Raw genomic sequence first — 25,859 nt, 5'->3', positions numbered from 1 at the left:
GAGGGCAGGCCCTGACTCATCTCCCGTCTTCTGGAGGGGTCTGGCCATAGTTTCCCAGTAAACACATACAGCTAAGCCATAGTTTCCCAGTAAACACATACAGCTAAGCAAAGGGTCCTAGTTACTTTTATTTCTCGTGGCTTCCACTTGTGATATCATTCATTGACTGGTGTGTCATGTGATTCCTAATGCATCACATGTGTATACCGCCCCCCACCACACACACACACACACAATGAGCACTTGAACTTCTGTCAGAGCACTTACTGCACTGTTTTGCAGTGTACTTGGTACTTTCTCCTTTCCTAGAAGATGAGTATCTGAGGGGAATAAGAGATGGTGCTCTCCCCGCGCAAGTCATGTTGTGAATACTTTGGTATTAGACTGGACCATGTGAAATTGCTGATGTTAATTTTTAACCTGAGGCATCTTGTATCTACCTGAGACAAAAAGAGAAAAACAAAAGAAAGTGAAAATTATCTTCTGCTGACAAGATGCGAACACCGTCTGCGGAACGTCCATGCAGAACCAGTGGTTCATCGCTGTGGTGTGCGGAGTCCTGGAGCCGGGTGTGCTGGTGTGAGTGGAGTGTGCCCCTGCGCTGGAGGAGATGTCGTGCTAGAGGGGACTGGGTGTTTACACTGTCACATGTGTTCAACTCTGTGATTAATCTGGAATTATGTGCACACTTTAGCCTTGGTTTGAATCCACTCATGATCCTTGGTTTGAATTCACTCGTGATTTCTACAGATAAGTTACCGTGAAGTTTGACATACTTTGTTGTGTTATAATTTCATGTGAAAAGATAATCTTCGTACTTTTTTTAGTTTGATATAATTGTTCCAGTCCCTTAGCATCTTGAGGGTTGAGTAAACAGAATAGTACATTAAGTGCACCATTTTTCCTTTTGAAATAAGTTGATATTTCAAAAGAAGAGGAGGAAGCCGTTAAGGCAGTCATAATGCAAAAACTAGGTTGCATTTCCTTATTCTAATATTTTTGTGTAGTGTTTTTTAAATGGTAAATTATATATGGAGGGAAGCAATATTTTTGTACTTTATATATTTTGTATAATGTTTAGGCTCAAGCTGGCCTTTTACCACCCCATTTTACAAGTCTGGGAAAAGGGATGTATGAAAGATTTTGTGTAAGCTTCATGAAGCCAGGAATAGTTACTCTTGTTCACTGCTGTATTCCTTGTACTTAGCACATTTGTCGTTATTAACAAATGATTGTTGAATAATAATTCGTGGGGGATAGGAGGCCAGGCTTGCTGAATTTGTTTAGAGTAAAAAAACATGTAATTTTTACATGAGATATATGAATATCAGCACAAATGAAAGATAATTGTAATTACTTGTTGCTTGATAAGCATCAAAAGATTCCCATAGTTTTGGGGGCAATTAAATTGTATTGGTAAATGCTATAGTGACAGAAGGCTGTTAATCAGGAATTCGCTTATGATACTGTTTTGAGTCTGACTATTAATATAACAAGGTGAAAGTATAACTTAATGCCTATAAAACAACATCTTTCATTTGAAACCCTTGTTTAAAATATGGGAGTCAGGGAAGACTACCTTTGACTTGGTAATAATATAGAAAATGTTAAGTACTCAGGAAATTTACTTTCTTTTGTGTTTGCTGCCACCAAATGGCAAACTAATAATATTACTATGTCTGTGACATTAATATGGTAGAAGACATAGTAAAAGTAATGCCCCTTGAATATTTTTTTGACAAGGTTAATTTTTTCATAAAGAGTTTTTTGACAAGAGGAGAAGTAACAAATTTTAATATGCTCAGAACTGCAGCTATCCTTCCGTCAGGGTGGGTAACATGGTTTCTGTCATCTTTTAGCCTACTGGGCATGCACATGAGAACATCGCAGTAATCACCATGACAACAGTGATTAAAACTGATGATGCTTTTGGACTAATAAGAAATGTGGTTGACAGTATTCTTTTATACAGAGAGTTTAATTCTGACATTTGGTCTTTGTAAGTCATTGTACCTGAGAATTAAGGCTCCAGGATACTTTAGGCCTAATTTTACTTATTTGAAGGCAAGCCATTTCACTAAAAATAACTGTTGGGATATGTGCCTGGAAAAATGGTTATGTAAGAGGGAAAAAAGAGAAGCAACCCAAATGTTCAATCTTAGAAAATTGGTTAAATACAGTAAGATATTACTTTTGAATGTAATGTTATATAGTCATTGAAAGTGTTAGAGGAATATTTAAGAGCGTGGGTAAAGTACACATTGTTCAGTGGAGGAAGATGGAGAGAAATAAGTTACTAAACAGTATATATGTAATCACGAAGTTTTTCTAAAGTTCACATATAGTAAATAATTAACCAGTGTTCATCTTTGGAAGATATAGTTGTTATTTCTTAAATTTATGGATTTCTAAAATGAGTATGTTTTAAATTGAGTATGTAAGGGATTACATAGATTGAATATTTTATACTTTATGGACAATTTTTTAGATTAAGGCATCTCCATAAAATTACTTGATAAGTGTTCTAGAAAATGTATTTGGATTTTTTTTCATTAATGAGAATATCTTGTTGCTAGCAGTTCTAAGACTCTAACCCCACTTTTTGGGTCTCTTCACAGAATCCAGTAAGAAATAGTTTATATATAAAGAAAACCTTTAAAAATAGAAACTGTCTAGTTACACATTAGTAATTTTCTTTCTTGATAGTAGGGTAAAACTAAAGTAGAAATTACTAAGACTTCTGAATATTATCTGATAATTCAAGGTATTAGTTATTTTTATAACATAGCCCTTCATTTCCAGGGTCAGCATATTCTTGCTTTTGATATCTGTTTTCTGCTACAGGCCTGAGATGGGAATTGAAACAGTACCCCTACTGCTTCCACCAGAGGAAATAGTGTGGGAATCCCTATGATGGTAGGTCCTTCCCTGTGGTCTCTGCAGTAGTAGAGGCAGCGCTTGTCATTTGTTAGTTTGTTGCTGTTCATGCCTCCTCCTAATTTAAACTTTGCTTTTATACATCAGTGTGTGTGAATAATTACTTAGTGTCAGCCCAAATCCTGTATCATAGACATTTTGTTGATACGTGGTGGGCCGCTGTATTTGATGGAAGACTTAGTGTAGCAGCTCACTTAATAACTCAAATAGATTTTCAGGGGAGGGGGTTTGAGAGTCTAAGATCCCTATGTGTTGTAACTTGAAGAAGAGAATATTAAATAGCTGAAAATAATGGTACTGCAGTAGATTCACTTCTCCTGAAACAGAAGTGTGTTCCCGGATGTTTGGTCCTTCTCCAGCTGTGTGCACCCCCTTGCTCGTGGGTTGTTCTCCATGTTGTGTGTTTGTGGTGCACACCATAGCATTGTTCACCACCAGTCACCCCGGGGAACCTCAGTTAGGAGAGTGACTCCTGCGTTTTTAGGGAAAGTAGTTTAAAAAAATCTGGAAGTGTTAGACTCGAGGCACAATGAAGCCAAGATAAGCTAGTTTAATATTGTTGATGTGTCTTGTTTGAAATTCAAACATACTGAAAGATTGTGTAGAAAGGAAGAAACTTTGGCCCAGTAATTGGCTTCTTTACCATTATTATCAAGCTGCAACCTACTAGATTTTTTTGTTAAATAGTTTATGATACATACTATTTGATATTAAGTAGACTTAATGTGATGTTTCAAAACAACAAAAAAATCAGCCTTGTTAGGTTTTTGTTACAGTTTTTAGGTAAATTAAACTTTTTTTTTAAAGAAGAAGGTGATCAGGAAGCTGTTATTGAAGGCTGAAAAGTTTTATCCATCTCTATTCTGGTAGTGGGGAGCAGACTATTGGGAAAACATTATTAGGTTATGTTCTTCAATTTGGAATAATTTCAGCCACATTAAATATTCCAATTTTCTTTAGGAATTCCGTGTGAATTAACCAATTATGAATCTTTACCTGGCCTTTCAGGATTATCTACCAAATTATCACTTTAATAAAAACAAAACATAGGTTGCCTCTCATTTGTTGTTACCTGGAATGGCCCTTGCTGAATAGAATTCCACTGGAAATTCACCCGTCAAGACACCTTATTTCTGTTCTTTATAAATTGTTTTCTAACCTTTGGCTCAGGAAAGGTTTTGAGTGATTCTGGAAATAATCCTGTCTTAATTCAGTCAAGTATTTGGGCCATGGGTGGGCAAGTCAGAAAAAGGAAAAATGTCAAACTCAAGATAGTAAGATTAAGATTTGATTAGGAAAATAGGGACAAATAATAGACACAGACCATCAATATCAATTAGCCCATTTGTTTTTTTGTTTCCTGGTAATGTATGATGGAGAGCATGTAAAGTCAAACACACACGCACAAATATTTTTTGCAGTATCATTGCAATATAAGTTGTAATTTTCACCTTTCACCACTAGATGGTGCTTTTGCATTGGTTTCTGCAAATTTTCTAAATTTACTGAAGGAATCATTTTTAAATTCTTCATAAAGAACAGTGAAATTAAGATAGTAATATAGTTGGTCATATAGATAGGCAAATTAAAACTAGTGAAATATAACCATCGTTTGTGATCAAATATGCAGTTTAGTTTTTTAAAAAAGATAAAAAGTCCTTTTGTACGAAATGGTTAAGAGCTATACTTGACCAGATTTTCTAATATAATCTTCAGTCCACCACCTTAGAAACAGCTTAGATGTTTTGAACTTTTGGTTGGTACTGTAATCTAAATGCCATCTAAATCACAGTTTCTTAATTTGTAATGTTAAAAAGAAATTCACATAGCTCAGGCTTTAAAAATTGTCCTTGGTCATTTTGTCTTTTTCTCCTACTCAGTAGCCATCCAAACTGCTTTCATTGAAGCCTTATGTTATATTCAATTCTCTTTTGTTAGTTACCAAATGACTTTTTGATCATTATCCTGCTTGAATAAGTTGAATGCTTAGGTCTGCAGAGCTTATTTGGAATTGTGACAAGGTTGTAGAGATATTCTGTCAAGGAAATAGTCATCTCATGTATTTTAAAAAGCAACGTAAGTACAGGCTATAGAACATCATTGTCGCCAAACTCCTTTCTCTGAGCCCTTTTCTCCAGTCTAGTCTGTCACTACTATTTCTTGACTGAGATTGTTTATATAAAAATAAAGTTATAAAAACAAGCACTTAAATGACCCCTTCTTGGAGTCTGCTCCCCGCTAGCTATTTGACAGCTTGTGAAGTGTGGATTTAGAGGTGGGCTTCAAGTCTCGACAACCTTGGTCGGCTTTCAGGGCCCAGGTGCCCCAGAGTGCAGGTGAAGGGCTTTGGCTTCATAGGTTTACTTCTTAACAGTGAGTCTTCCACCCAGGCCGTATTTAGGTTTTGCTACCAAGTCTTAACTACTTACTGGAATGTGAATTTTTGTCATGTAATCCCACTGGGACTTCCTTTACATGTAAAGTAGAGATGGAGTTTAGCAAATCCTGAGTCAGGAATAATGTTACTCAGGAAAAAAAAAATCTGCACATACGAAAGAAAGAACAAAGTATCCATAATCCTGCCACTGCTCTAACTAATCTACTGTTGTTGCTTTTTAAGAAAAAAATATTCTGATCATTATTTAACTTAATTAGAATCACATTGTGTGTGTGATGTGTTCCACTTAACACTGTCTCATGCTTTAAAAAATTAAGTTTCTAAATACCATTCAGGTTCATTGTATGATATAGTCTATATTTTAAATCATTTTATAGTTTAACATGTAGGTTTTAAAAAATACTTTGTTATCAGTGATGCTTCAGTAAAATCTTGATATGTAAATTTTATGGATGTCACATTACTTCCTTATGTCTCCATTCTTGCAAGTAGGAATGCTAGTCAAAGAACTTTGAAAGGTTGATCAATGCTTTTGATAAATTCTTTTCCCAGAAAAGTCCCAATTTATTCCTTTTATCAGCCTTTGTGGCCTTTGGCTTGACTGTTTCAATAGCATATTGTTTTTCCTCTGTCTTTAGTTTCACCTCATTTTTAGGTCATCCTTCACACCACATCCACGGTGAGGCCACTTAAGATACAAATCTGATTATGTCACTTTTTGACCTAAACATTTTTAGTGGGTTCCCCATCATCATTCTACAGTTAAAATGTATATGCATTAATGTGGTGTTTCACGGCCCTTCATGGTTTGGCCCCTGCCTGATTTTCCCACCTTCTTTGCTGCAACCCTGCTGTGTGTTCTGTGGACAAGCAGCGGGGAGGGAGCATTCCAGGCAGCGGGAGCAGCATATGCAGTGGCACAGCTGCATGAACTGACCTGCTGTTGGAACAAGTCGTTTGCATTCATGAAACTGCAAGACAAGACAGTGGTGGGTGTCTTCAGTGTTGTGTACTTCAGTAAAGTTTAGTTGACTAAAAGCAGACAGATAACATTTTATCTGTGAGAAGTGATTGGTGATATAGAGAATTGTTAATCCGGACTTTCTGTTACAAATGGCAGAAATCCCAACTCAAAGTGGCTTAAATGCAAAAGGAATTTGACTGGTCAGGTAGCAGGGATGGTCCGGCAGAGCCCCATCCAGGACTTGGTGACGGAGTCCCCATCAGCCTCACCCTTTTAAAGCTCTGTCCTTTTCTTCTTTCCACCAGGCAGTTTAGCTTACATTTCCTTATAATCCCAAGGGAAAAAGAGTATTTTTCCCTGAAATCTTTGGCAGGAAAGTAAAATCCTGAGGAAGATCCTGTCTGGCTGTGGTTCTGTGTTCCTCCCTGAACTAAACACTGGCTAGAATTAGGTGATACTCTGGCCAGTCCTGGGTCCTTGGAGATCTTTGGACCAGAAGCACTTCCTAAAGCCAGGGATTCTTGTGAGAGAACCCATGTCTGCTGCAAGGATGGATGGGGCTGGAGAAGGCAGAGTCAGGAGTGGAGGGACCAGTTAGGAGGTGGTTTTGATAAGTCAGGTGAGGACTGAAGTGGATCTGAACCAGGTCATTGTGGGTGAAGAGAGTTTAGAAAGATTTTAGGTGAAATGCCTAGAACTTGGCAACTAAGTGGGAGAGAAAGTAAGGGAAGGCTTCTAGATAATTCTTCTTGTGTCAGGGCTACCTATGTACATGGTGATGTCATTGCTATTAACCAACCTGGGAATTTCAGACGACGAACACTTTGGGGGAGTGGACTCGAGGTGGAAAGTTGAATTTTGACATTAAGTCTGAGAGAATATGAAATATGCAGGTGAAATGGCCCATTGAGCATTCAGAAGTTGTGTCTGGAGTTTAGGACTGGGAATAAACTTCCAGGTCTGGAAGTTTCACCTAAATGATGGTTTATGTAATAGAAATAGATGAGCTTGTCCAGGAAGAGATTGTAGACCAGGAGGAGGAAAAGTGGGCTGAATGGAAAAGCAGTGTTTAAATATAGGGGGTGGAAGGAAAGCCAAATGACAGGGACTGAAAAAGAAGGTTTAGAAAAATAGGTGAAATTTTTATGGGCATGGCAAGAAGACAGTTTAATAAGATGACTAGTGCCCAGTGTTTTGTAGTTGAGAAAAATGAAGATTTACAGTTGGTCATCATTGGTGACCTCAGGGCAGTATCAGCTGAGTGGTGGCTGAGCATGGGATCTGGTTCCAGTATGGAGAGACAAGTGGAAGATGGAGTGGTAGCTTGTTAGGGAGGCAGAGGTTTTCTGTAGGCTAAGGAAGAGGGACAGAGACAGCAGTGAGAGACAAATCAGAGTGATGTAAGAAAAGGGTCAGAATTGGTAGAGTCAGGTCTGTTAAGAAGATGGAAATATCTTGAATAAACATCCTTTTTCCCTCTGTGCCTACAAGCTGTTCCCATGAGAAGGCCGAGACCCTGAGGTTAGGTTCCTGGTGTGTAAGAAGGGTGTAGTAGGTGACTGCTGAGTGAATGAGCGATCAGAGGGGAAAAATGGAAAATACAGATATTTGGGGGGGGGGGTGAACTGGAAGGAGGGCAAAGGAACCCATCTCCACTGTCCTCTTTCCCTCTCTGGTGGAATGCCCAGTGATCAAACCTCTTCTGCTTACCTCAAAGCTCTGCTGGGTGGAACCAGTGCCAGGACAGGTGGGGCGCGTCCTTCAGCTAGGAAGGGCTGCTACCTTGGAAGGGAGGGCTGCTTTTCATTTCTGGCATCTTAATTTTGAAAGGGACTTCAAGTCAGATGATACTCAGCTCTCAGCAACTCAGAAATCCCGCTGGCTTCCTTAACAGCTGCTAATTTCACTTCGCTTAGGTTCTCGATGTGTGGGATGAGCCAGGCTTCCGAGACAGATGGGCCTGGGTTAGAATCCAGTTTCTTCCACCTCTTTGCCATGTGAACTCCAATTTTGACTTGTCCAGCTCACAATTTATCTTGAAATGGGAATTTAAAACTATCTTGCAGGCATGTTGTTACAAACTTAAATGCCTGGAATGGTAGGTAGTCGGGTGACCTGAGATGTTCCTCCCTGCTCTCTGAGCAGCCAGCCCTGTTCAGACAACAATGCCATATTGAAAATGCTGTCGTGTATTGAACCAGAGTTCCCCTTCCTGCTTGTTATTGTTCATTGACCCTAGTTCTTATTTCTAGAACTGTGCAATTTGGTATCCCTTCACAGTGATAGCACTTCAGATAGTTTAAAGCTACCGTGTTCTCCGTGACTCCTTTTCAGACAGAACACCTTCAGAGTCATTGATACTTAGGACATGGTTTTTAGACCCACCATTGTCTGGGACACCCTTGTTGCGTGTGTTCTGGTCTCATTACTCTGGATGCGGCTTCATCCACATCTAGTAATTATAGTCTTCCTTTTCCTAGAGGAGAAGAGTGAGATTAATAGGAACCATTTTTGGCATAAAACTTTGATTTTAATTGGTCAAAATCAAAGTGTAATCTTATAGTTTCATATTCTAAAGTATACTATTCTCTTGGGTCGATAGCATTTATGAAATGACTGCCTAAAATTTATCTCAAGATAAATTATTGATGACTGATTTTTTTTTCCCTTTAAAAAAAAAAAGTCTTTGGAGCCCTCAAAGTATCGTCCAGTACTAATGTGTTGTAATTAACTCATAATGGTGGGAAAATTAAACTATTGAAATAAAATGCCAAGATTTGATTTTTCTGTGTAGAAAATAGTGTACTGCTGATTGCTTACTCACCGGTCATCACTCACTTCCTTCCTTGCCGGCCCCCAGTTTTGTTCGGTGTCCCACCTCCATCCTGCATGACTTGGAGAAGCCCTAACAGTGTAAGCCAGTCGTGGTAATCCTACTCTGCCTAGCAGTGATTGTTTAGGAAGGGACATGTGAGCCAAGTCTGGTCACGCATCAGGGAAAAGTCAGTTTAGGTAGCTTCTGGGAAAGTCTTCCTTGTCCCTAAAAAGGGAGACACAGAAGGAAACTCCCCTTTTGCTGGACAAACAGTATGTGTCTGATATGATGCCTTGACATATAGGAGGAGTCATCTTGTAACTGTGGAGGGAATTAGCCAAAGGGCCATGCTGAGTCTGATGGAAAAGCTGGAAGGCGCCCAGATGTCCTACATGGAAGCATTGAGTAACTGAATCAGTCACCTTGGAGCCACTTTATTTCACTTCCCTTTGTTATGGTAAGACTCTATTGTTTAAACCAGTTGGGTGTAACATGCTGTTTTATTTTAGTTTGGAATAGCCCTGATGTTAAAGAACAAACATATTTTGATAGTCTGTTGTGCAGATAAGTAGGTACTTTATGGAAGGCCCATTAAGATGTAGTGATGGGCCTATTAAGATGTAGTGATAGGCCTCATAATATTAGGATCACATTAGAATTGTACTGGGGCAAAGTTTCATAAGTATTCTTGCATTACTGAATGTTCTGATCATGAACAAAACAGACCAAAAAGTCCTGTAATACAATAACTGAGAGCAGGTTTAACCAGCCAGTTATCCAAGAATGGTTATTGTCAAATCTGACAGGGACTTCTTCCCATTAAGGAAATTAAAAATTGACTGCATCTAAAGCAATTCATTTTATTCTGAAATAACATTAAGTTATAAGTGACTTTTTACAAGTTTATCAAGAGCATGAAAATCTATTTATGCAAAAAAAAAATTCCATGTCTTGAAACACGTTAGAGACACCCTTTCCTTTTTTCAACAATAGAAGCTGCTTCATAAAATTTTAGATAGCACTCTTTAATAAAGGGAACTAAAGAATATGAAAAATGTTGTAAATTATCTGAGTCATCACTTGGATTTTAAAGTAGTTACTTTTAGTATTTTTTGTCTCCACCCTTCTATGGTTTAGAAAGATGTGAATCACTTTCCTTAGTATTTCCCTACTTAGCAAAGGAAGTGGCGTATGCAGTCCCAGTTTGTGTGTGAAATAACTAGTGTGCACTGCAGATCTTACTGCACTTGTGGGAGTTCCTTGGATGGCTCATGTAATTATTGCTTATAAAGGTAAACATTGGGTAACCATAGCAATTTTATTTTAAATTGAAAATTCTCTCCCTTCAGCTTTTAAAGAACAGTATCTTGGTAACTCCATTTACCCCAGTGTCACCACATTGTAGAAACCAGAATGAATTGCATATAACCTTCCCTCAATTATTGTTTAAAGAAAGAAATTCAGCCTGTTTAAAGTAAAAATGTTCTACTCTACTACTTTGTAATATTGGACTTAAGTTGTCTTTGAAAAAGTTGCTGAAAGATTATTAATAATGCAAATAAAATGTAATTATATTTCAGAGAATGTATTTATCGTGGGCCTAGGAAACGTAAGTCACATGCCAGACATGCTGCTAGTTAACATAAATTCCAGCCCAAAATTATACTAATAAGAGATCAAATAGGATATTTTTCCAAATACAGAATGTAAAAAACTTTAATTCAGTTTGGCCTTCCAGTCCAGTCTGAATGATGAATATTTTTGCTTCATTTCATACTACTTGTTGATGTAATCAAAAGAGTGAAGAAAATAATCTAACTTCTAAAAATACTGATTAAAGTAAGTAAGTAAATAAATAAATAAAAATAAAAAACTGATTTAAATAAATCAGTTTAAACCAACTGGTTTAAACAATAAATACAGTGCTGCGTGCTTAATAATAGAATAGGTCCCCCCCTCCAGTATTTTTGGCATGTTGAATATATTCTAGAAAACTACTTGTATTATTGTATTTGGCTTGTTAAAATTTTTTGCTTGCATACTTTTTAAAGAAAATAGTTACTTTCCTCAAGATTGAAGTCTGACCTTAAGTTCTCTTATGTAACTCTTGAATCTGCGCTCTTCCCAGAAAGCCTGTTCCTCTCCTGTCTTAGCTGAAGCTCAGCGTTCTCCTAAGTCTGTGCTTCTCCGGGGTCTTCTCAGGTGTAGCCGTTCCTGTGCTCTCGGCCAGCGCAGCCAGTACGCCTGGGGGATGTTGCTGTCTGCCTGCCTATAAACCCGTCCTCCTTGAGAGGCACCTGCCGTCCGGCTGGGCGATCTGCAGCCCTGCGGCTCTTTCATGCCCCATTCCCTCTGAATCGGTGTCCTCTCCATCGTCCAGGTGACTTCATTTCTCACCAGGTGACACTTTGAACATCATGCTTCTCAGTTTAACAGCCTCTACGCCAGTGACCGTCTGCACTTGGCTCTGACCACAAACTCCAGTGACCCCCATCCCACCACTGGCTGGTGTACTGAAACTACCTTTTTTTCTGTGTTGTTGTTATTATCCAGCATAGAACCCACGACTCGTTTCAACTGCTAAACACCCACCTCTACTCCTTTCAACTTTATCCTTTCTCTTCCACTTACTAGTCGCCTACATCAACTCCTCCCTCCTGTGTGAAGGGTGCAGGTGCTCCCTTCATGCCTCATCTGCATTCTGATCTTACCCTCTCTTTCTGCATCTGTGTGCTCTTCTTTCATCACTATTTTTCAGTTGTTCCACTTTTCTTTTTTCTTAAAGTGTTGTCTTGCAGTCCATGAACATAGGATATCTTTCCACTTATTAATGGCATTTTTAATTTCTTTCACCTGTGTTAGTGATTTTCAGTTTACACGTCTTTTACCTCCTTAGTTAGGTTTATTTCTAAGGATTTTATTGTTTATGAAGTTTCCTTTTCAGTTTAGAAATGAAACTTACTTTTGTTCAGTTTGTATCCTGCACTTTTACTGAATTCATTAATTAGTCCTGACACTTCTTTTGTGGAGTCTTAAGGGTTTTCTGCATTAGATCATGCAGCACAAGACCTGTGAACAGGGACAGTTTTACTATTTCCTTTCTAATTGGAATGCCGTTTGTTTTTCTTGCCTAACTGATCTGACTAGGAATTCCACTACTGTGTTACGTAGAAGTAGCAAGAGTGAACATTCTTGCCATTTTCCTGATCTTAGAGGAAAAGCTTTCAATCTTTTCACCATTGAATTTGTGGGCTTTTCATATATGGCCCATATTATGTTAAGATAATTTCCTTCTGTTTCTAGTTTGTTTCAAGTTGATAATTTCCTTCTGTTCCTAGTTTGTTTCAAGTTTTTATCATGAAAGGGTGTTGAATTTTGTCACGTTTTTTCTGTGTCTATTGATATGACTGCAATCTTTTTTATCCTTCATTGTCTTAATGTTGTGTGTCACATTAATTGAGTTTTGTGTGTCACATTAATTGAGTTTTGTGTGATGAACCATGGTTGCAGGCCTGAGTTAAGTCCCACGTCGTCATGGTGCGTATTTCTTTTAACGTGCTGTTGAATCTGGTTTGCTAGTATTTTGTGGAGGACTTTTGCACCTGTGTTCATCGGGAATATTGACATGTAATTTTCTTGCAGTGTCTTTATCTGGCTTTGGTATCAGGGTGATTCTGGTTCATAAAAGGAGTTTAGAAATTATTCTTCCTCTTCAGTTTTCAGGGAGAGTTTGAGAAGGATTGGCATTATTTCTGTAAATGTATGGTAGAATTCAGCTGTAGAACCATGTGGTCCTGGGTTTTTCTTTGTTGGGAGGTTTTGATTACTGATGCAGTCTCTTTTCTAGTTATAGGTCTGCTCATATTTTCTATTCATGATTCAATCTTGGTAGCCAGTATGTGTCTAAGTACTTATCCTTTTTTAGTTTGCCCAGTTTGCTGGCATATAATTGTTTATAGTAGTCTCTCGTATTTTTTTCCCCCTGTGGCATCAGTTGTAATGTTTCCTCTTCCATTTCTGATTTTACTGAGTTTTCCTTTTTTCCTTAGTTTTGTTAAAGGTTTGTCAGTTTTGTAATTTTTTTTTCTATTTTTCTGTTCTCTATCTAGTTTATTTCTGCTCTAAGTTTACGTTCTTTTCTTTCTTTTGCTAACTTTGGCTTTACTCTGTTCTTTTCCTAGTTCTTTGAGGTGGAAAGCTAGGTTATTTGAGATCTTTCTTTTTTAATGTGGGTGTTTTATTGCTATAAACTTCCCTCTTAGTACTTTTACTATATTTCATGTGTTTTTGTTTTGGTCTTAAGATATTTTTTAATTTCCTTTTTGATGTCTTCTTTGACCCACTGGTTGTCAAGAGTGTTTAATTTCCACATTTTCTAGTATTCTTTCTGATGTGGATTATTAGTTTCTTCTTAAATTTGTTAAAATTTATTTTGTGGCCTAAGATGTGAGCTGTCAAGAATGTTCTGTGTTTGCCTGAGAGGAATGTATATTCTGCTGCTGCTGGGCGGAATGCTCTGTATTGGTCTGTTCGGTCTATAGCAGTCCATTTTGAACTGGTAACTAGTTTCATACAAAAACTGTACACTTCTTCCTACCTACACTTTGTTATTGATGTCACAGTTTACATATTTTTATGTTGTATATCCATGAATGTATTTTATAGTTAGTCTTGGCAGAAATATTTAGGAAACATCAACTGAGGCCATTATCTCTAAAGTGGTTATTTTCCTGTAGAACATTCTAACAAAATGTATTCATATTAGTGATTCTGAGCCGCCATAACAATCTCAAGTATGTTCTTTTCCTTAAGACAGTAATGTAGATAGCATATTTAAGGACGAAAAGTTAGTCCTTAGAGGTTTAAGACAGTGTTGTACAATATGATAGTCACTAGCCCAGTGTGGCTGGCTTCTGTAACTGAGGAACTGAATTCTTAATTGTGTTTCATTGTCTTAGTTATTGGGAAACTTTTAAGTATGTTTGAAACAACTTGAGCATGTATATTTATATCCTCAACTGTGAAATTTATGAAATCTGAATAGAAATCAGTTATTTCCAATGGAAGATCTGTGTTTTCATTGAGATACACTGTAAGTATAAAATACACAGCAAATTTTGAAGGCTTAGTTCAAAACGTAAAATATCTGATAACTTTATGTTGATTACAAGCTGATAAAATATTTTGGATATATTTAATTACACAAAATATTATAGTTAATCTTACCTGTTTCACGATTTTAAAATGTGTTTACTGGAAATATTCTAGGTTACCTAATTTTAGGCTCACTTTATATTTCTATTAGATGACATTTATCTACACTTTGGATGGCTAAACCATAATTCTTGCATTATAAGTTTTACTGTTAAATAGTTTTAGTGTTTCAACTATTTTTTTCCTCAGAAATATGATCAAGAGTAAGTTTTGCTATTAAATGTTCTAGCTGGTAGACCTTTGGTTTCTTGAGAAGACACCCTTCTAGTAAATTAAAGGAGGGAAAATTAGTGACAGTAAAGTTGTTACAGATAGCTTTGTAAAAGACACCTTTTTTTAGAGTGAACAATTAGAAGATATCTTTACATATCAATTACAATTAAATTTATGTGCTGCATTCTTAAAAATTTTTAAGCTTTCCTTTGGTGGGGAAGAGGTAATTCGGCTTATTTCATCCATCCATCTATCTATCTATCTATCTATCTATCTATCTATCTATCTATCTATCTATGTATCTGAGAGAGGTACTGGGGATTGGACCCAGGACCTTGTGCATGCTAAGCATGTGCTCCACCACTGAGCTCTGCTCTTCCCCCCATATGCTGCCCTCTTACCAATAACTGAATTAGTGGCAGGTACAGTCTATACCTGTTTAGTCTTCTATATGTACTGCCTTTTACTGTCTTTTGGATTCTTACCTTGTGCTTGTTACTTTTCTCTTGTATGATGGAGTACTTCATGCAGGCTGCATAGTCTTTTTTCTGCCAGCTTTATTTAGGGATAATTGACAAGGAAAGAGTGTGTGTTTAAGGTATAAAACATGACAGTTTGATACACATACACATTATGAAGTGGTTACTGCTGTCAAGCTAAAAGCGCAAATCCATCACTTTATGTAGTTATTTTGTGTGTGTGTGGTAAAAACACAAGATCTACTTTCAATAAATTCAGAATATACGTACAGTATTGTTAACCGTAGTCACCATACTGTATGTTGGATCCCTAGAATTTATTCATCTTAAAACTGAAAGTTTGTACCCTTTGACTAACATCTCCCCATTTCCCCACCCTCAGGCTTCTGGCAACCTCCATCCTACCCTCTCCTTCTCTGAGTTCGACTTTTTTAGATTCCACATACAAATAGAATCATACAGTATCTGTCTTTCTGTGTCTGGCTTATTTCACTTACTGTAATATCCTCCAGGTTCATCTGTGTTGTTGGAAATGGCACAATTGCCTTCATTTTTACTGCTGAGTAGTATTCCATCATATATACATATACCACATTTTCTTTATCCATTCATCTGTCAGTACACACTTAAGTTGTTTCCATATCTTGGCTTTGTGAATAATATTGTATTGAACCTAGGAGTACAGAAGTCCCTTTGAGATAACTTGCTTAATTTCCTTTGGGTCTATACCCAGAAATGAGATGGTAGGATCCTGTGGTAGTTTTATACTTAACTTTCTGTAGAAGCTCCATATTGGTTTTCATGGTAGCTGTAGTATGCATTCCCATCAGCAGTGCACAAGGGTTGCCCTTTCCCCACATCCTCCCACCATGTTGTCTCAGTGTTTTGATGCTACCTGTCCCAGCAGGTGTAGAGGGAAATCTCATGGTTTCACTTTGCGTGTTCTTAATGATTAGTGATGGCTGAGCCCCTTTTGTTGTTGTCATCTACCTATGGGCCATTTGTAGTTCTTTAGAAAGATACCTGTTTAGATTCTTAGCCCATTTTAAAAATCAGGTAATTTTTTTCCTTCTACAGTTTCTCACCATTTGCCGTTACATAATATTTATTGGTGTGTAAAGCTTCATTAGAATAAGGATTGACTATTTACTCGTAAGTTTATTTCCTCAGTCTAGCAGAAAGCCTGGCACGTAGTAGATGATGAATAAATACACAAGAATGGATGAGTCATCGACTGACTGGATGTTACTGAGCCTCCGTTTCCCATAGATAACTGTGTAACAGTACCCACCAGTGGTGACTGAAGATTCAGTGGCAGTGTGTGTGATATGTTTTGTTTCCTCTTCCCTTTGCTGACTTTCCTTTGCTTACCCAGGATAATAGAGTGGATTGTTCTTCAGGCTGTTTTCTGGTCAGTTATTGTGTTTATTTATGTGTTGTAGCTAGTGTTTATAATTCATTTCATTTATTGAGAAGGTAAGTGGCCTCACTGTGCTGGAGTACAGATTGTAAAACAGAGCTGGAAGGGTATACATACGCCCACTGACTGATGATTAAAGGGAGAGCAAGATTATCACCTAGAGTCAGGTTCTGCTCCGTGCAGTAAGAGACTGAAAAATCACGACTTAAACAAGGTACAACTTCTCATCTCTCTCTTACACAGAAGTAGGCAGGCCAGGGTTTCCGTGGCAGTTCTGTCCCATGAAGTGCTCAGGGACCTAGGCCCTCTAGCCTTCTGTTCCACTACCCTAGACTCTGGTCTTTGTTTGGTTTCAGATTGCGGCCATGGAACTCATCCATGTTCCAAGAAGCAGGATGGATATGCCACCTGTCCTTTTAGGAGGTTTTCTGGAAGCCACACAACACTCCTGCTTAGAATGCTGGTTAGAACTTTGTCCTGCAGCTCCTCACTGTAAGGAAGGCTGGGAAGAGACTGTCTGTCCTGTGAGACTCTGTACTTACTTAAAAACCTTAATGTTCTGGTTGAATGGAAAATGGCAAGAATGGACGCAGAATACAGGTCTTTGCAGAGAAGGCATCAGGTTAATATGTTAGCACAATAACATATTATAGAATATATAGTAATAGTGAGAGCGTTAATTTATTATTTATTATCATTATAACATACTGGTCGGGTGAAAATACTTGAGATCTTCAGATAACAGTGCTTGTCATTTTGGAAGTATGATCAAGTGCACATTTTTTTTAAATGGCCTAGTTGATAAATCCATTACATGTAGAGAATTAAATGTTATCTCTTATAAGGATTTTACATTCATAATTTAAAATATATACAGTGAATTTTTTACAGTGGCACAAGGAGATCTGACCAACAGCCTAGAGAGCAGCTGTTTCCTAATTCCCACCCTCTCCGGAGTGCTTCCACCTCATTTGCTTTATATATATACATGTATGTATTTTTACTGAAGTATAGTCAGTAAATGTTGTGTCAGTTTCTGGTGTACAGCATAATGCTTCAGTCATACGTGAACATACATATGTTCGTTTTCATATTCTTTTTCACCATAAGTTGCTACAAGATATTGAATATAATTCCCTGTGCTGTGTAGTGTGAATTTGTTGTTGATCTATTTTATACATATTAGTTAGTATCTGCAAATCTTGAACTCCTAATTTATCCCTTCCCGCCCCTTTCCTCCCCTGGTAACCATAAGTTTTGTATGTCTGAGAGTCTCTTTCTGTTTTGTAATTAAGTATTTTGGCCTTTTTTTTTTTTAGATTCCATGTGTAAGTGATATCATGGTAGTTTTCTTTCTCTTTCTGGCTTACTTCACATAGAATGACATTCTTCAGGTCCATCCATGTTGTTGCAAATTGCATTATTTTATTTTTTATGGCCGAGTAGTATTCCATTGTATAAATATACTACAACTTTATTCAGTTATCTGTTGATGGACATTTAGGTTGTTTCCGTGTCTTGGCTATTGTAAATTGTGCTGAACATCTCATACAACTTAATAAGAAAAAAAAAACCAATCCAAAAATGGGTAGAAGATCTAAACAAGCAATTCTCCAATGAAGACATACAGATGGCCTTTAGGCACATGAAAAAATGCTCAATATCATTAATTATCAGAGAAATGCAAATCAAAACTACAATGAGGAACCACCTCACACCAGTCAGAATGGCCATCATTCAAAAGTCCACAAACTATAAATGTGGAGAAAAGGGAACCCTCCTACACTGTTGGTTGGAATGTAGTTTTGTGCAACCATTATGGAAAACAGTATCGAGATGCCTCAAAAGACTAAAAATAGACATACCCTGTGATCCAGCAATCCTACTCCTGGGCATGTATCCAGAGGGTACCTTAATTCAAAAAGATACATGTGCCTCATTTGCTTTTAAATCTGTTCATAAGCCTTTTCTGAAGTATATGGACTAATGAGGCATGTTTTCAAGAAAATTGTTCAGGATTCTTGAACTGTGAGAAATGTTTCTGAAACATGATTTGAACTCACTTCCTTACCATCTTTTGCCATAAGCTTTTTATTTTTTAATACTCAGAGACTAGTTTGGCACAGAGTGACCACTTAGTATACCCTAGATAAAATATTTTATTCTATAATAATCAACATGGAGTTCACGGATTTGTAAGATAGGAGGAGCTTTGGGTTGACTATGCAGAAGGGAAAAATCAATTGTGTCAACAAAAGAAATTCTGTTGTAACAAAACTGGGAATCTAAAGGGAATCTTTGAGAATGTTAAACTTTTTATCAGTAAAGTGGAAGTTTTAAACCAGCTTTTCCATTAAGTGACTGTGTGAAGAGCAGGAGTAACTTTTAGATGGGACACATTTTAGCGTAAAGAATGAAAGAACTGTTAAGTTGTCCGGTTGAAATTGTTGGCTTCTTACGAAGTTAACCTAATTTGGCCTAAAAAGTAAATGCCTGAAGAAGAAACCACACCCCCTTGCCATTGGTCAACTGAAAGAATTCAGAACAATTGGCACAACCTCTGTCAATGATTTTTCATCATAAGTACTTTCTCCATTCCTAATTTCTTAAATGCGTATTTACCTGTTTCCTCTTCCTTTAAGATGTGAGCTCATTGAGATGAGGGGCCTGTCTCATTTAGTAGGAGATAGAAAACAGTGCTGTGTGGTGCTGTTAATATATATAAGATCTCGTATTTTTGTGATTTATTATGTCACGGGCCAGGACTCTTTACCCTTTCTCTTTCCCTAGACTGTAAAATACAGTGAATGTGGAAGAATGCAGAAACCGGTAGTCCTACTTCTTGTCAGATTTCCTGCTCCCTCCCCCAGGAACACTTAATAAACACTGGTCTGGCTCCTGGAGTGTGAAGACAGGCTTCTCACAGGCTCTCTAGAGGCCTGAGAAGGGTGGCGACCTAGTAACTGAATGGGCTCTCCAGACACCAGTCTGAGTCACCTTACCAGTAGGGAGGAGGTTGTCAAAGTCCCCCCTTTTTTCTCACTGGCTTCACTAGGGATATCTTTCAACTACCCTAAGTATCCATAATAAAATTATTTTTATTTTAAACTTCACTGTGAATAACACTGTAGATTCTGTTTGTCCTTTAATAGATGTTGAAATGGTTCATGGAAAGGTGAAAGAAGTTGCTCATGGTCACACAATTAGGTTTGTTGGTGAGAAGCTGGATTAGAGAGTCCAGGCCATTTGGCCACAGAGCCTACCTCCTCAGTCACTATGCTGCTGTTGCAGTATTTCTCCTGGACACAGATCTCTGCAGATGATTATTCTTAAAAGTCCAAGAAATTTAGACCCAGGGAATTTAACCAACTTGCCCAAGAACACAGCAAGTAAAGAATGGAATCAGAATTTGAGCTCCAGGCAGGCTGACTCCCGAGCCCTTGGCGGTGGCTGTCGTCAGTGTCATTGTCTTACTGCTGTCATCTCTGCTGTCAAGTTGCTCATCTGCTGGGGGCACAAGGCTCCTTCTGCTGCACCTTAACGCCCCCCCATCCCATGTTCACTGACTGAAATGTAGGAATCCTCTCCTTGCTGTCTTTTATAATTTTTGCCACTCTATTCCAGAGTCTTGTGACATAATAGAGGTTATTTCAGTGACATTATATACGGGTGGAAGAAATTGGAAGGAAACAGTATGTGTGTAACCATAGTCCCTGCCTTCAAGGAGCTTGCTTTCTGATTGAGAAAAACCTAAGTGTGGAAGCTGACCTAGAACAAGAAAACAGGGTGTACCTGCTGAAGTCTCAGTAGGTGACCTTAGACACCAGATACTTTGGAACAAGTTAAAATTGTCTATATAAAGAAATTTTGTTTTGCAGGGGAAAAAACCCCTGATGATAGAATATAGGATACTGTTACTTTAGTGGTTTCATTTTCAGTTGCTTCAGATATCAAGGTGATATTTTTAATTTAGCCATGTAGTGATTAACATCATTTTGTATGTCAGAATATTGGCATGTCTTTAATTTGGCTTAAAACCGTTTATATATTTTAAAATAACTATGGGAATTGTTAGTGTATTTTAGTATCTTGTTGCAGTTATGTTAGGTTATAGGTTTTTTTTCATAAATAGATAATAGTTTTTGTTCTTAAATTCTGATATTATATTATCTATATCATGCTGGGTTTTTTCTTTTTGTATTTTGATAAGTAAACTGGCTTAAACATGTGAGGTAACACTAGCCCTGAAATACCTATTTATTTAGTTTAGTTTAGTTTAGTTTTCCTTTTTCTTTTCTTTTTTTAAATTGAAGTACCATCAGTTACAGTGTGTCAATTTCTGGTATACAGCACAATGTCCCAGTCATACATATGAGACCTACACATATACATTGAAATACCTATTTGAAAATAACCTGTTTGGGAGTATTATCACAGTAAGTGGTATGTTCCTTTGTTACCTAAATTTTTCACAGTCATAGATTATCTTTTAAGATCACTTTTCTAGTCTAGTGTTGTAGGTGACAAAGATCTTAGAAGAGTGTGTGCGTATAATGAGTGGAAGCAGAATAGATGAGAAAGAGCTTGTGTTTGTAATTAGGCACAACTTTACTAATTTGTCTGACTTTGGATATAACACTTAATTTCTCAGTCTGTTTTTCCCTCTGTGCAGTGGGAATGTAGCAGGGTCGTTGTGAATATTAAATGGAAATATATAACACTTAGCACATCATAAGTGTGCCAGAATAATTGTTACATTTGTTAATTAAAATGCTGGTTGATAGAAGAAAGAACGAAGATGGAAGAGGAACCATGGTATTTTCTTTGTAATTTTTCTCTTGGGAAATATCCCCGTCCTTGAGTTAACAGAGAAAGGGAGAGGAAACAGAGAATGCCAGCTCTAAATTGATTGTTTTTTGACATTTTGACTCTTACTTGTAGCTTTGGAGTAATTAATTTTATAGGGAGGGAGAAGATTCTTTGCTTTGTGTTTCCCTGTAACTTTTTGACCTACAGATAATTCACTACCAAGGACTTGAAGCAGTTGTTTTACGTAGTAGCTGTTTAACAGATTTAAAGGTTTTATTCCACATCCAGATGGGAAGGTAGAACTGCTTCACTTCTTTTGTGAAAATTCAAATGATCAGTATAATTTTAGAATTAATTTTTCTCTTTGAAAATATGACTTTGATAAAATTCAGCAACTTAGAAATTATTAGTGAATCTTAAATTTCTCTTGTTTAAACTCTGCATTCTTGAGTGTAACATACATCTAGTAGATTAAAAACGGTTCAAAAAGAAGAAGAAAACGTTAGGTTCATGGTATTTATATTCTCAGAAAATACTTCTCCTTGGTCTCTCATTCTGGGATTCACAGCAGACATTCTTAGGGCAGCTGTCACTATAGGGTTAAACATTTGCTATATTGTAACATACGAAAGCAGTTAAGCTATTTGGAATTGTTTACTTGCTAAGGCCAGTGTTAGTCAGCAGAGGCAGTACACCAGATTTCCTTGTGGCTTTTAGTGGAAAATGTTAAAAGCGCACTCATTTTTCAGTTATAGAATTTTTTAGTTTGATCTGGATTAGTCACAGAACTGGCATGAACCTTCTAATTGTGAAGGCTGTCCAAATGCACTATTTTTTCTGCTGCTAGAGGAAGTCACATACCAAGCAGTAGCTCAGCTCTCTGCGAAGTGTAACATGTGAGCATTACTAGGCGTTTCGTCCTGCGGTTCTGCAGTCTTTGCTCCTCAGACTGTTGCTCAGTTGGAGTGCTCCTGTGGGGCCGATTCTGAGGTTCTGTATTTTCTAAGGACCTACTCGTTTGGAGGTGTCTGTGACGTTTTGCAAGATCATCAGAGGAACAGGAGGGCGTCTGAAAAGGGCCGCTGAGGATAGCTGTAGCGGTTTTCACGGTGGAAGGAAACTACATTGGCACAGAGGCAGACGACTGAATAAAGTAGCTGGCTCAGAGAAGATGCACAGTCTGCTGTTTCTTCCTCTGAATGAAGACTGTTTTGTGGAAGCTGTATTCATGTGGAGATCAAAGAAAACACTGGAATGATAAACTACGGGAGCTTTCCCCCCATCTCTCTCTCTCTCTCTCTCTCTTTTTTTTTTTTTTTTAACACGAAAAGCCTTCTGGAGCAGTAATCTGAGCTCAGATGCCTTCTAATTCCTTCACAGCCTGCCTGCTCCATTAGGATTCTCCGCTCCACGTTCTGCTGGAGCCTGTGCCCTTCTGCTGGGGCCGCCAGACAGCCGCCTGATGGGGGAGGACTGAATGCGCTGCCTCTCCTGGTCTGTTGAGGGGGATAAAGCTGACTGTTTCTTCTCGTAGATGGGGTATCTGGATTCATCAAACTGTATCTAGTACCAAGAGTCCCATTGTCTCCTGGGGCCTGACTCATCGCATGTAAATGCACTGCAGCGTTGCTGTTAATGCAGAGTGCTGGGTTTTTTTCTTCTGAAACACAGAAAGAATTGTCGCCCTCTGAGCAACATTTTAAGAATTTGTGTTGAGCTCTAGATGTATTTCTTTTTTTCTGGATAATATCTGCATTAAGCCAGTGAAGCTGAAGAAATGAAGACAAACTAGAAGTGGAAACAGAACAGTGAGATTTTATTTTTTATTTTCAGTCATAAGCAAGCCAGCTGCTGGTAACTATATGACCTTGCAGACGAGAGTGGGTCTAGCTGTAGTCATCTCTGTCAGCGGTTGTTTCTCATCCTGCAGTGTGTGGTGGTGTCACCCAAAACAATGATTTTTTTATGCAAGTAAATTTCTGTGAAACAGAGCAATATAACTATTTTGGTAGGGGAAAAATATTTTTGAATGAGCTTGTGCTGGTCTCAGTTTTAGCTACTGTCGTGTTGATGTGAAATTTCTTTCAAGTGTTACAGGAACCCAACAGAAAATAATAGAATTTTGTTGTTTGGGGGAAGTTATAAGTTACGTCGTTATCATTTTAAACTTCAGTTTTTCCGATAGTGGTTATTAACTTTAAAAAACCAGCCACACTATTCAGAGAATGATTCTAAGTGTCGTACAGAAGAGGAGGAAAAACTACTTGTGCTCTTCGAACTGTGACTTTTATCACATAGCTTAGAATTCAGGGTTTAAAGGAGCGAATGAGTCGAGTGTGCATTGTAGTTTTGGAGGAGGTAGAAGATGAGTCTCCTGCATTCGTTTCTAAGTTGCCACGGGAAAGTAAATCCCTGCCTTCTCCACCTCTGGGAAATGTATTGGTAAGATACGAGCGTTTATATGTTTACTGTATTCTACTGGACTTGTAGCATAAATTTTATTTTTTAAGAATAAGCGTAAGTTAATTTCCACGCGTTTCATTAAAAACCCAAATTAAAGCAATATAGATGTGTGAACATGATGCAATGTTACTTGGGTATAAAACTCACACATTTCTGATTTTCACTTTTTCAGATATTTAGGTAACACTTCAGATTTTACCTCAATCTCTTAAACAGACTTTTTTAAAAAAAATTTGAGAATAGTAGTTATAGCAACCACGTTTCTGTTTTTATTTTGTGGTTTTAAAAACTGATGTAACAAGAATGAGGAACCGTATGTTTTAGGAAAGGTTGACTACTGCCAGCCACACCGGAGGCACGGCCTTTTCCGTAATGAATTTTATGTATTTACATGCAAGACTGTTAATGAAAAAGACTCAGACCTCATCTTTAACCTTATTTTTAATGCTGTTGTCAATTGACTTCTTGTTTGACTAGCATAACATGATACCTTATCAGAGAGGCTGTGTCATTGGTTAAGAAATTGTTATATTTAGAGATCCACATGTCTGCCTCTTCATGGTATTCAGGTATATAATCATTTTTGATCTTTGAATAGTAGTGATTTCTCATCAACTGCCAGATTGTCTTTCCTGGGATTTTTGTCTCTATACATGTAATGCTAACCCATGCAAGGTACTCTGGGCCCCCAAGCAGAACTTCGCAAGGAGACCTTCCTTTGTGGGCCTCCACGTGGGCGGGAACTGCTTGTTTGACAAGTTGTATCCCACAAGTAGATGTCGAGATGTCACACTTGTATTTGGAAGAAACTTCCTTTTTACCATATATATAAACCCACTCCTCTCATATGAAATCGAATCTGACATGTTTATTATACTATCTAATTTTGGTCATACTGAATTGATGATCATGCTGAATTTTTTTAAATTATTAGGACTTCTTTTTTTTCCCCAAGGAGGAATCCTGTACATTCATATGATTTGACTTCATGAAACTTGGTTCATGTCAGAAGCCAAGTGATGATTGTTATGATAGTGAAGAAAATCTTTAGATTTAAAAGTTATCTTTAGAATCATCCATGTGGTGTGATTAATGTTTTTATTACTCTCTTGTATTTTAGCCATCACTGGTGCAAGCTATATTTAATGGAGATCCTGATGAAGTCCGAGCACTAATATTTAAGAAAGAAGATGTTAACTTTCAGGTAAAACAATTTCACTGATACCAGCCTTGAAACCTACTTTTAAAAACTCTCCTGGAGTTATGATTTTTGTTCAAGGACATAACACAATTCTGTAGCAGTTGTTTTAAATGAGGATAAAAGGGTCTTAAGGCAAAAAGAAAGGGACTGGACATACATATTCAGTGTAATGACTGAAAGCACAAGAAAACTAAGAGCCAGTGAGGGTTTTTTGTTCCCCCAGCCTTTTCTTTGAGATTTTTCACAGAAAAGTTAAAGAAAGGTACTCTGAATACTCGTTTACCCTCCACTTAGGTCCAGGGTTGATGACGTTTGCCACATTTGCTTTCTCTCTCATATTTATGTAATGATTGCATTTATGCTACACATGCATTTTTTTCTCTCTTTTGCTGAATCCCATTTGAAAGTAAGTTTCAGACATCATGACACTTCACTGTTAGATACTTGTGTGCATTTCAGATGAGTGTTCTTTTTTGTGTACTTGAAAGGTGAGACCTGTCTGTTATATATCTAACTTGATTGTGAGATCGAAGTAGCTTTCTGTAAATTGTCATGGTAAAGACGATGCATGAAGGCTCATCTTTTTGGGTCTGGCAGTGAACAAAGACATGTTGTTTGAAAATCCTCCAAACTTCTAAAGATACAGTGGATTTAACATTCAGGGCTGGAATGAGGGACAAATTTAGGAAAAGTGGGTATAATGGATAATTTCCTTCTGTATATATGTCTCCAGTGGCCAAACTTCAAATTACTAAAATAAGGCTGAAAATACATAATTAATTATAATAAGATCTAACTTCTTAATGTATGTATTTTTACTGGAAGTAAATATTTTCAGTACCTTTTCCATACATAGTTCGGTCCTCTGAATGATGGCGGGTGGGGAGAGGTCATGATTCATAAAGTTCCCATAGCAACAGCAAACAGATGACCTGGAATTGATCGC

At 37.6% G+C, this 25,859-nt stretch overlaps 1 protein-coding gene and 1 long non-coding RNA gene across 13 annotated transcripts in view; one reads left to right on the top strand and one right to left on the bottom strand.

The window, feature by feature from the left end:
- ANKRD28 (ankyrin repeat domain 28) overlaps positions 1 to 25,859 on the top strand; it is a 154,931-nt gene that overhangs the window by 38,158 nt on the left and 90,914 nt on the right. For 2 of the 11 annotated variants that reach the window (XM_072944472.1, XM_072944051.1), the window contains exons 2-3: positions 2,845 to 2,916; positions 24,833 to 24,916. The exons of 3 other annotated variants lie outside the window; for them this stretch is intronic. In XM_072944472.1, the coding sequence (XP_072800573.1) occupies positions 24,903 to 24,916 (14 nt within the window). In that variant the 5' untranslated portion in view covers positions 2,845 to 2,916; positions 24,833 to 24,902. Of the gene's footprint in view, positions 1 to 2,844; positions 2,917 to 22,929; positions 23,692 to 24,832; positions 24,917 to 25,859 lie in introns of those variants that run through there. 6 more of the 11 variants (XM_072944371.1, XM_072943993.1, XM_072944660.1 and 3 more) reach the window with 5 other exon arrangements.
- LOC140687746 (uncharacterized) lies at positions 230 to 25,805 on the bottom strand. Of its 2 annotated transcripts, XR_012062283.1 has the most exons (4): positions 25,755 to 25,805; positions 15,027 to 15,096; positions 8,685 to 8,775; positions 230 to 440 (listed from the first exon to the last, which is right to left on the bottom strand). It is a non-coding gene; the product is annotated as an uncharacterized lncRNA (long non-coding RNA). The 2 variants fall into 2 exon arrangements; XR_012062275.1 differs by lacking the exon at positions 230 to 440 and having other exon boundaries at positions 8,595 to 8,775.

The sequence above is a fragment of the Vicugna pacos genome, chromosome 1, assembly GCF_048564905.1.
Source record: "Vicugna pacos chromosome 1, VicPac4, whole genome shotgun sequence".
In the NCBI taxonomy this organism is placed as follows: Eukaryota; Metazoa; Chordata; class Mammalia; order Artiodactyla; family Camelidae; genus Vicugna; species Vicugna pacos.
The sequence above is the reverse complement of the archived record's forward strand: the minus strand, read 5'-3'. Positions and strand labels throughout refer to the sequence as shown.